This window comes from Chrysochloris asiatica, unplaced genomic scaffold (genome assembly GCF_000296735.1).
Source record: "Chrysochloris asiatica unplaced genomic scaffold, ChrAsi1.0 scaffold00078, whole genome shotgun sequence".
NCBI classification, from domain to species: Eukaryota; Metazoa; Chordata; class Mammalia; order Afrosoricida; family Chrysochloridae; genus Chrysochloris; species Chrysochloris asiatica.
In genome coordinates, this window is record NW_006408596.1 from 2,350,834 (window position 1) to 2,361,258 (window position 10,425).

A 10,425-nucleotide genomic window follows, 5' to 3' on the forward strand; every position below is an offset into this window, starting at 1 on the left:
AGAACAGACAAGACCACACTCTTGAACAGAAAACAAATTGCTCTAATACTCAGGGGGGTGGTTGACTAACAACTTGTCTTCCCATGTCATGGTGTTCATGAGCGCTGTCACCAAGTTCTCTCTCCTGAGGTAACTGGGTTCCAATCCATCTACACGGTGTGAATCCTGACTATGTAATCAGTCATGGTGGTCTCATCCCCCTTGCCAAGTTGTTGCTGTGTTGTTATTGTCTTTAGTGTTGTCAAGCGGGTTCCAATTCATAGAACCCTAAATAGGGTTTCCAAGGAGCAGCTGTGGGAGATGTGCTATAATTGTGGCTAATAGAGAATGAGGGAAATTTTTCTGGGGAAGTTTTTCAGATACATTCCTCACTTTATGAGGAAACAAACTTAGGACAAAACAAACCAATTAAAAGATGGCAGACTGGGAAGATGGAGAGAATCTTCTCCTTGATGGTGACATTGGCCTGTTCTGGAAGGTATCTGCTGTTGTGATTATACAACATGACAAATGCCCTTTGACTTACAGCCACTTCTGCATGGGTTTACTATTTCTTAGAGCCAAGAGCATCTTAAGTAATAAAGACACCAAAGTTCAGAAAAAAAAAAAAAAAAGGGAAAGGCATTCATTTTACTTAAATGGGAACCGGAATCAAGACTTAACAGCAGCCGTCTTTCCATACTTCATGTGTTTCTCATTGATGATAAAAAGTGACATCATGTGTAGCTGGAGTGGGAGACGACAGCTAAGAAATGGACATTTTCCTTTAACTGTTGATGTAGAATATAGCTAATGAAGAATTCTCACTAGCACTGAATCCTCAGAGTTAGGCGAGGCTCTTGTGTGTATGCTTGACATACTAAGACGAACCCAGGAAGCACATGCCTATTAACCGTCTAAGTATTTCAGAAAACAGGATGGACTAGTTGTAGGTCCAATACTATAATAATTATAGTGTTGTCAGCTCTATTTACTACAGAGCAGGTGAAATCACTAGCGACAGCATTGGAGTCTGTGTCACTTCTCTCAGGTGATTTAAGAGCTTAGCGTCTAATATTGAAAAACGACCAGACATTGTAGAACACTCAAGCTTTCTCTGTGTGGGTTGTCAATTTTATGTGGTGAAGGTGAGCACCTCCTTTTTCAAGGTCAGGCTGATTTTCCTTCATCACTAGACTAGGAGTGACAGGAAATAGAGGAAGATAAGTGGTTCTCTCTCCACAGCCTTCTCCTCTCATTTGTTATGGTTCTGGAAACCCTGGAATGGCTCTCACTATAGATTCCTATTGTGTTCCACACATAGAAAGGTTTCAGAGAAAGGATAATATAGCTGGGAGGGCTTTAGACGCAGAAGTTTAAAGGCCAGTAGAAGTCCAAGATGGCGGCATAGTCAGACACCTCATACCATCCCCTTAAAACAAAGACCCAGGAAGACAAGTGAATTGGGTGGAGATGATGACTTTGGATCCCTGAGTACCAGATGCAAGACTGAAGAATCAGACTGAGTATCAAGTAGAAGGAAAGATTGTACAAAAGCAGCAGACATGCAGAATTACAGATTTCCAGTGCCCAGTTGGCCAAAGCAACAAGCAGCATTTCCAGCTGAAGCTCCAAGCAGGAAGGACTGCACTCAACCCGTCTCCTGCCCTGAAAAATTTAAGGACACTAACCCATCCTGCCCCCCAGCAGGAGGCCCACCTCTACCCTCCTTATTCCCCATCCCCATACTTGATAGTGGGGTACCCACTACTGCCCCACAGGGGCCCACAGACCAGTGGTGCCTACCCCTTCACTCAGCCACTTGTGTTGGGAACCTGTACATTAGCAGCTTCTGTCTCTAAGCCTGGCCATTGATCCTGGAAACCCTTGAATTGGAGGTAACTGCTCCTGTGTCTATCTACCTGTACTGGGAGCCTGAGGACTAGCAATAAATACATCAGCTCCATGTTACCTTCTGGTGGACTGGAGCACACCTTCCTCTTGGGTGTCATGGGCTGGTGGCATGCCCCTGTCTTGCTTCTTTGCTGCTTTCTCCCTGCCCTGGCAACTAGAGACTTATATCCACTCCAACCATTCCTGCACAGCCTTGTCCCACTGGGACCGTGGGTGGGAGTTTCTGTACCACCCACCCCTTGATCAATCAGCTGGACACCCTCAACCCAACCAGCTGACAATGTGCACACACTACACCCAATCCAGCAGCAACGAGTGAGAACCCTCACTGCACCCAGCCAGCCAGACGCCACACCACTAGCTAGATCCTCAGCTCTCCTGTAAGACCAGTGAACAGAAATCTGCTCTCACACACCCAGCCACTGCCACACCCACTGAGAGACAGGTGAAAGTTCCACGTTGACCAAACTAGAGATTAGAGTAGCACACAAACCCACCTAAACAGATCTACCAGTAAAAAATCACAATGTAGCAAACAAAGATACAACAAATAAATATAACACTTTAATGTCTCAGAGACAACAGACAATATAAAATCCCCAAAAGAAGCAGGACAAGATGGATCTTAAAACTGACCAAAATAAAGAACCAGAAGACCTTCTGGAGAAAGAATCTGGTAATGGAATAAGAATTCCAAAGACTTCAAGAGCCTTCAAAAGATCAAGAAGAATAGACAAAACCAAGGGAAACACAGACAAAACAATAGTAGAATTCAAGAAGATAGTATAAGAGCAAAATGACTAAATAAACAGATAATTAGAGATTATACAAAAACAGCAACTAGATATCTAAAAGATTAACAACAATACTCCAAAAATAGACAACTCAATACAAGGACATAGGAAGGAGAACTGAATCAATGGGAGAATCAGTGGAACAGAGACAAATCCCTTGATACCAATTTGTTTGAGGAAAAATCATAAAAATATATAGATTAATGAAGAAATTCTAGGAATTAGATGGAGCACTGTAAAGAGCCTAATTTTATGTGTGATTGAAATTTCAGAACAGCAGAAGATAAAAACAACAAAGAAACACGGAGAGACTTGTCACAGATTTGCTGGGAGAAAACATCCCTAATATCATAAAAGAGGAGTAGACACGCCGTGCCTACTACTGTACTATAGACATTCAAGTGGGATAGAAAGGAATATTGGGAAATATGATTACAGAAACCTTGTAACCCATCTTCAACCTATAAGTAATTGGACTGCATTATCTAAAAGGGGGCTTGAATATGCCCAGGGAAACAGGCTTCTTGTTAAGCCTTTGTGGAATATGGGCCCTTAGGTGGAATCCTGAGTCCCACCCAGAACCTTCAGAGGTTCCCAACTGAAAAGACATGCAGACCAACCCAGAACAGCTAGAGACACAGAAGAAACTTGAAAGGAAGACCTACTTGGATTGCGTGGAGAAAGCAGACTGTTTGGCTTTGACAATATCAAGCAAGCTGTTTACCTTGGAGCCACCAAGGTAAGAATAGTCAACCCATCAGGATAAACCTCTAAGTCAGATACACTAAGGAAACACATGAACACTCTTTGTAGGCTCGATGGTGACCACTCTGGTCAACTTGTGAGTGGAAGTGAGGGAAATTCAACAATGTGACATGGGCTGTGTTTGGCCATGTTCCCTAGACACCCGATGATCTTGAGAAAGAAGAGGAGGGGCTGGCTGGTTTGAAGTTCAGGGAGACGTGTGAACTCCAGAGCCCAAGGACACTGACTTAGCTAACCACTGGGGGCTATAGTTAGCAGTGAAGTGGCCAGATGGTCTGAAGGGGGGGAAGGTGTGCAAGAACCCCCAAACTTGAAGATAGTACCCATTTTTCCTAGCTTGGAAGGTTTGTTGACCAGAACTCAATCAGATGAAGATAAAGAAATTTGAAACAGGGAGCAAGTGCAAATTGCTACATACAACCTGATCAACTGGACCTTGGCTATGGATGAGGCTACCCAAAATTCCAATTGAAAGGGAAGGATTCTTCATGCCAACGATCAACTATGTTTCCTCAGTACACTAGGTTGATAGAGATGAGTTAACTTAGACTTTGGCTACCAAAATTGGGAGGATATCAAGACACAAAGTGGCTGCCTTACAAACTTTCTTTAGGGTGCTTAATGTCAGAACGAGGGGAATAAAATATAATCCCCATTGAATAGTTTTCCTCTTGTCTGGTGATGATGGGGATAGGATTTTATGATTCAATTTGAGTAACTATTATCAGGACTAATGGTGATTATCACAACTGTAAATGTAGAAGCGGTGCAACTAAAAGCAGGGAGCAGTTAATCTGTCATTTCAGGAACAGAGGACCCTAGGGCCAACAAGAGGGAAAAGCATGAGAGGAATGAGTGATCCTAACCAGAAAAGTGGCGATGACAACAGAGATGGTGGCAATGGCGATGACACAGAGAGACAGAGCAGCAGAGGACTCCAGGCCCAGGGACTGAGAAAAGCAGTGTGCCTGCGGGCAGGAAGTTGGCTTGAAAAATGTGCCCTTTGGACATTTAAATGACTATACATTTTCAATGTGGTATGTGCACATCACACACACAAAAAAAGTTAATAGAAGTAAATACTGTTGTTGTTGTTGTGTGCCATGGAGTCAGTTCAGACTTATAGCAACCCTGTACAGGGTTTCCGAGGCTGTAAATCTTTACGGGAGCAGAAAGTCTCATCTTTCTCCTGCGGAACAGCAGGTAGTTTTGAACTGCTGACCTTGAGGTTTGCAGCCCGATTCGCAACCGCTACGCTACCAGAGCTACTTAGTTGATGTTAAATGGAGGGGATTGTAGTCTTTGCAACGATTTGGTGAATGTAAAATGATCCTGTAAATTTTTACTACTCAATTCACAATTAAAAAAACAACAACAAAAGAGTAGATATCCATCCAAGAAGCTCCCTGACCCCCATATAGGATGGAGCTCAAGAAAGTCACCTAGACACATGACAGTCAAACTTGCCAAAACCAAAGACAAAGACTCTTGAGAGAAACTCAGGAAAATTGAAAAGTCACTTACATAGGGTAAACCAATAAGAGTAACCTCTGATTACTCAGCAGAAACCTTGCATGAAAGATGGCGATGGAATAGCATATATAAAACCTTGAAAGAAAAAATTGCCAACCTAGAATTATATATTCAAGCAAAACTGTCTCTCAAATACTATGATGAAATTAGGACATTTCTAGATAAATAGAAATTGAGGGAGTTTGTAAAAACCAGACCAACTTACAAGAAATATTAAAGGGAGTTCTTTGGACAGAGAATCAAAAACACTGAACAACAACCTGAGAGTAAGACACAGGACAGCATCAGCTAGGTACCAACCAAGATAAAAAAATACCCCAAAATAAAATAAAGCTCAAAGGCTGAAAATAGGGAAACAAAATAGTTAATTTGTAAATGAATACAATATCAAAAGAAAAAGGAGAAATCATATATAGGATATATAGGTATAGAAATAGAACTTCCATATGGAGAGGATGTCCAGGTGATATAAAAAAACATAACCGATTGAAACTTAGGAAGATAAAGGTACGCTTCAAGGTAACCATAAAGAAAGTTAACAAACCTGCTCATCAAAATAACATATATATTACTCATATATATATGTATATGTTGTTGTTGCTATTAAGTGCCATCAAGTCGATTCCGACTCATAGCGACCCTGTATAGGGGTTTCCAAGGAGCAGCTGGTGAGCTTGAACCGCCAACCTTGCAGTTCAAGTGGCTTTGAAGTCTGGGACATTAACCCACAGCGCCACACCAGGATTCCATATATATGGTGCTTATGTGCCATGGAGTTGGTTCCGACTCATAGCGACCCTGTACAGGGTTTCCTAGGCTATAAATCTTTACGGGAGCAGAAAGCCTCATATTTCTCCTGTGGAACAGCTGGTAGTTTCGAACTGCTGACCTTGCGGTTCACAGCCTGATTCGTAACCACTCGCTACCAGAGCTGTCTCTCTCTCTCTCTCTCTCTCCTCTCTCTCTCTCTCTCTCTATATATATATATACACACACACACACAAAATCAACAATTTAAGAAATGCAAAGAAAATGCACAAACAAAAAGAACTCAGCACAAAAAGTTAAATGGAACAAAGAAATCATCAGCATGACAAAAATGTATAGCAATATAAGAGTAGTAAACTCACATCCACAATCACACTGAATGTAAATGGCTTAGATATACCAGTAAAGAGACTGAGAGAGACAGAATGAATGAAATAACATGACCCATCTATATGTTGTCTACAAGAGACATACCTTAGATATAAAGACATAAAGTAAACTAAACTCCAAAGATGGGGGATGGCGGGTAGTACATCAAGCAAACAATAACCAAAAAAACAAAAGAGCAGGAGTGGCATGTTAATCTATGCTAAAATGGACTTTTAAAGTAAAATCCACCATAAGACATAAGGAAGGACATTATATTATGATTCAAGGGTCAACCCACCAAGAGGCCATAATCATAATAAATATATATGCACTTAATGACAGCGCTCCAAAATCCATGAACCAAACTAACCATTGAAAAGTGAAAGACAGTCCCACAATAACAGGAGAAGACTCCAACAAACCACTTCTGATAAAGGCTAGAACAACCAGAAAAAAACTCAACAAAGATAGAGAAGCTCTCTATGCCACATCAACCGAATCAACCTCCTAAACATACACAGAACACTCCGTGCAACAGCAGCCAAGTGTACATTCCTTTTCAACACACATGGACAGCTGATCTTCAACAAAAGGCCACAGTCCATTAAAGGAGGAAGAGACCATCTCTTTAACAAACGGTGCTGGAAAACCTGGGCATCTATCAGTTTTGAAACAGGATCCATTCTTAAAACACACACAAAAGCTAAACACAAATGAACCAAAGACCTATATATAAAACCTGAAACTATAAGGATGATAGAAGAAAAAATAGGGACAACACTCAGGGCCCTAATATGCAGTATAAACAGAATACCAAACAAAACTAAAAATATACAAACAGTAGAATGTGAAATAGATAAATGTTGTTGTTGTTAAGTGCCAGCAAGTCAGTTCCCACTCATAATAATTTTATATAGGGTTTCTGAGGAATGGTTGGTGGGTTTGAACCACTGACCTTGTGATTCAAACCAACCTTGAGGTCCAGATAAATGATACGAGGTACTGTGGGTTAATGCATTGGACTGCAAAGTTGGTGGTTCAAGTTCACCAGCTGCTCCTCTGAAACCCTATACAGGGTTGCTATGGGTCAGAACAAACTCAATGGCACTTAACAACAAATAAAAAACAGTGATTATTTTCTTCAAAAGACTTCTCCAAGGAGTAAAAAAAATGAACCTAGAGACTAGGAAAACATTTTTGGCTACAACATATGTGACAAAGTTCTGATCTCTAAAATTTATAGAAAACTGAAAAGACCTCAACAACAAAAAGACAAACTATCTAACTTTAAATGGGCAAAGGATATTGTCACGGATTCCGTTGTGTCCCCCTAAATATGTGCCAGCTTGGCTGGGCCTTGACTCTCTGTGGTTTGGTGGTTATGTGACGAGCCCCCAAGATGTGATTTGATGTGATAAACCAATAAGAGGATTAAGGTGTGATTGTTGTTGTTAAGTGCCATGGAGTCGATTCCAACTCATAACAACCCTGTATAAGGTCTCCAAGGAGCGGCTGGTAGGTTTGAATAGCCGACTTTGAGGTTCGCAGTCCAGTGCTGATCCTATAGAGCTACACCATCATTAATCCCATCGGGGCCTTGATCTGGTAACTGGGAGTTTTCCAGGGGTATGGCCTGCAACACCGTTCACCTAACATGTGATGGAAGGAGAGAGAAATGAGCAGAGAAACAGGGGACATACTACCGCCGGAAGTAGAATGAGTTCTTGCACTGTGAAGCTCCTACATCCAGTGAAAGATTAATGCCACGGCACACAATCATAAATAATAGCGTTATTGTTAAGTGCAGTTGAGTCAGTTCTGACTTATAGTGACCCCTTATAGAGTTTGTGGTTCAAAGAGAAATTATAGTCCAGTACATTAACCCACAGAGCCACACCAGGGTCCATACTAGCATTCAAGATGTATGGGAGGGCTTAATGGAACACATTCACCTTCAGATAAAGGTTTGGTTGTGGATATTTCTACATACATAATTCTAAGTGCGACAGTTATACTGTCCTGGTGTGGCACTGTGGGTTTATGTGCTGGAATGCAAAGTCAGTTTGAACTTCAAGGTTGGCAGTTCAAGCTCACCAGCCACTCCTTGGAAACCCAATACAGGGTCATTATGACAGCACTTAACAACAAATAGGTATATTGGTGTCCTGGTATGGTGCTATAAGATAAGTTGTTGTTAAGCGCTGTTGAGTATGTTCCGACCCAGGGTGACACGATTTAGGATTTTTGAGGAACAACGGGCATACTTGAACCACCAACCTTATGGTTCAAACCAACCCTTCAGTCCAGCATATTAATAAACAGTGCAATAAGTACTGGACTACTAACGGCAAGGTTGATGGTTCAAACTCACCAGCTACTCCTTAGAAACCCTATAAAGGGTCATTATGAGTCAGAACTGACTCCAAGGCACTTAATAGCAATTAGTATATTAGGTAGCACTGTAGCTCTGTAGATTAAGCACTGGACTACTAATACAAACATTATACACATTACACAGGGCCGCTATGAATGGGAACTGACTGGACCTCACTTAACAACATAGGAATATTAGCATAAACAATAGAACACACAAGGGGCACCGGCATGGAAACTTCTTTGTTGTTGTTGTTGTTAAGTGCCAAATTTCTTAGACATACATAGTCCAAATACCTCATGGCTTGAGGTGAAGGACCATAGACTTGGGACATTGCCATCAATTAGTACAATAGCGTTCTTAAAGCTCATCCTCTGCATTTTCTGTAGTGAGCATCACCCGGGGTCTTCAAAAGTTGGGAGAGGCCATCTAAGATACAACTATTGATCTCTTTCCATCCAGAGCAAAGGAGAGTAAAAGAAAGCAAATATTAAAGGGAAAATTTACTCCAAAGCAGTAATGAACCATATGAACTACAGACTACAGGACCCTGAAAGTAGAAGCAGCAGGTGGTATCTGACCACCAGTACCAATTGCTCTGACTGAGCCCACACCAGAGGCTCCTGGACAGAGCAGGAGAAAAATGTAGAACAAAAAATTAAAAAAAAAAAAAAAAAAAAAAAAAAAAAAAAAAAAAAAAAAAAAAAAAAAAAAAAAAAAAAAAAAAAAAAAAAAAGACCAGGTTTAGCGGCCTAACAGAAACTGAGGAACTCCACAGGTAATAGTCTTAAGACATCCTTCTGAAGTGGAATTGAAACCATTCCTGGAGGCCGGCCACCTTTCAGCCAAATAATAGGCTCCTAAAACAAACAGTATCAGAGAGGAACATCTTCGTTAGAAAAATCCTATTATATCAGATGCAAAGGACATTAGCCAAAAACAAAGATAAGAAGGAAGGTAGGTTTAGAAAGTCTGGATTAAGGAAAACAGGGAACCCAGGGTGGAAAAAGGGAAGATTGTTGACACATTGCAGGGAATACAACCAAAGTCATAGAATACCTGATGTACACACTGTAGAAGGGAAACTGAATTGCCTGTCAACCTTCACCTAAAGCACAATAAAAATTGAAACAGAAAAAAAAAAAAAAAAATTTCAGCGCTATTATAAGGGATTAATACTTGCAAGTGTTGTTGGATTTGATCTTGCCCTTACTGTATTTCTTGGCATTTAGTTCTAAGTCATTGTGTATTGTGTAAACTATGAAAATAAATGACTTAAGTCACCTACAATAAAAACCTGTTTCACAGCTGATGGCTTAAGGGAACTAGGTCTTTTGCCTCTGCTGATTAAGGGGCTATCCTTGTATTACACGTTACAGGGATTTAGCCATGATTCAAATGAATTGTGATTTATCCCTCTGAGAAAGTCTAGCAGGGTTAAGGAATTACATTCCTCTCTGTCCTCACATAATAGTTTTTGGATTTTTCTTGTTCTCATTTGGGAATTCACATATTCAATGAGGCTTGTCTAGAAAGAAGTGAGTTGTTTATTTAAGAAGTCTTGAATTGCCTGGAATGTGAGTTATTTCCAAAACAATGAGTAAGTGTGCTAAAATAAAAGGACACAAAACACCAAATCCTGCTGACCTTCAGAGGATTGAGGGGATGAGGACAATGAGGTGAATCTAAATGACCAGACTGCCCAGGTTGTGTGGGATCCCCTAGGAGGCAGTTTGGATAAGTAAGTGCTTTGAAATGTGGATGGGTCTCTTGTGATACAATAGTGAATAATTGTTATCAGGACTGATTGTGAGGGTTGGAAATGTAAAGGTAGACGTTTTGTAGCAAGGAGGGGAGTGATTAACTTTGCAGTCTAGGAGCGGATGTTCCTGGGACAATGAAGGGAGAAGAGCGGAGAGTGGGACCCTA

The 10,425-nt window shown here is 40.9% G+C and overlaps 1 protein-coding gene across 1 annotated transcript in view; it reads right to left on the reverse strand.

Annotated features, from left to right (window-relative positions):
- Nucleotides 1–9,248: 9,248 nt before the first annotated feature.
- KNTC1 (kinetochore associated 1) overlaps nt 9,249–10,425 on the reverse strand; it is a 141,721-nt gene continuing 140,544 nt past the window's right edge. The window contains exon 60 of the mRNA XM_006865485.1: nt 9,249–9,356. Within this exon, the coding sequence (XP_006865547.1) occupies nt 9,249–9,356 (108 nt within the window). The remainder of the gene's footprint in view (nt 9,357–10,425) is intronic.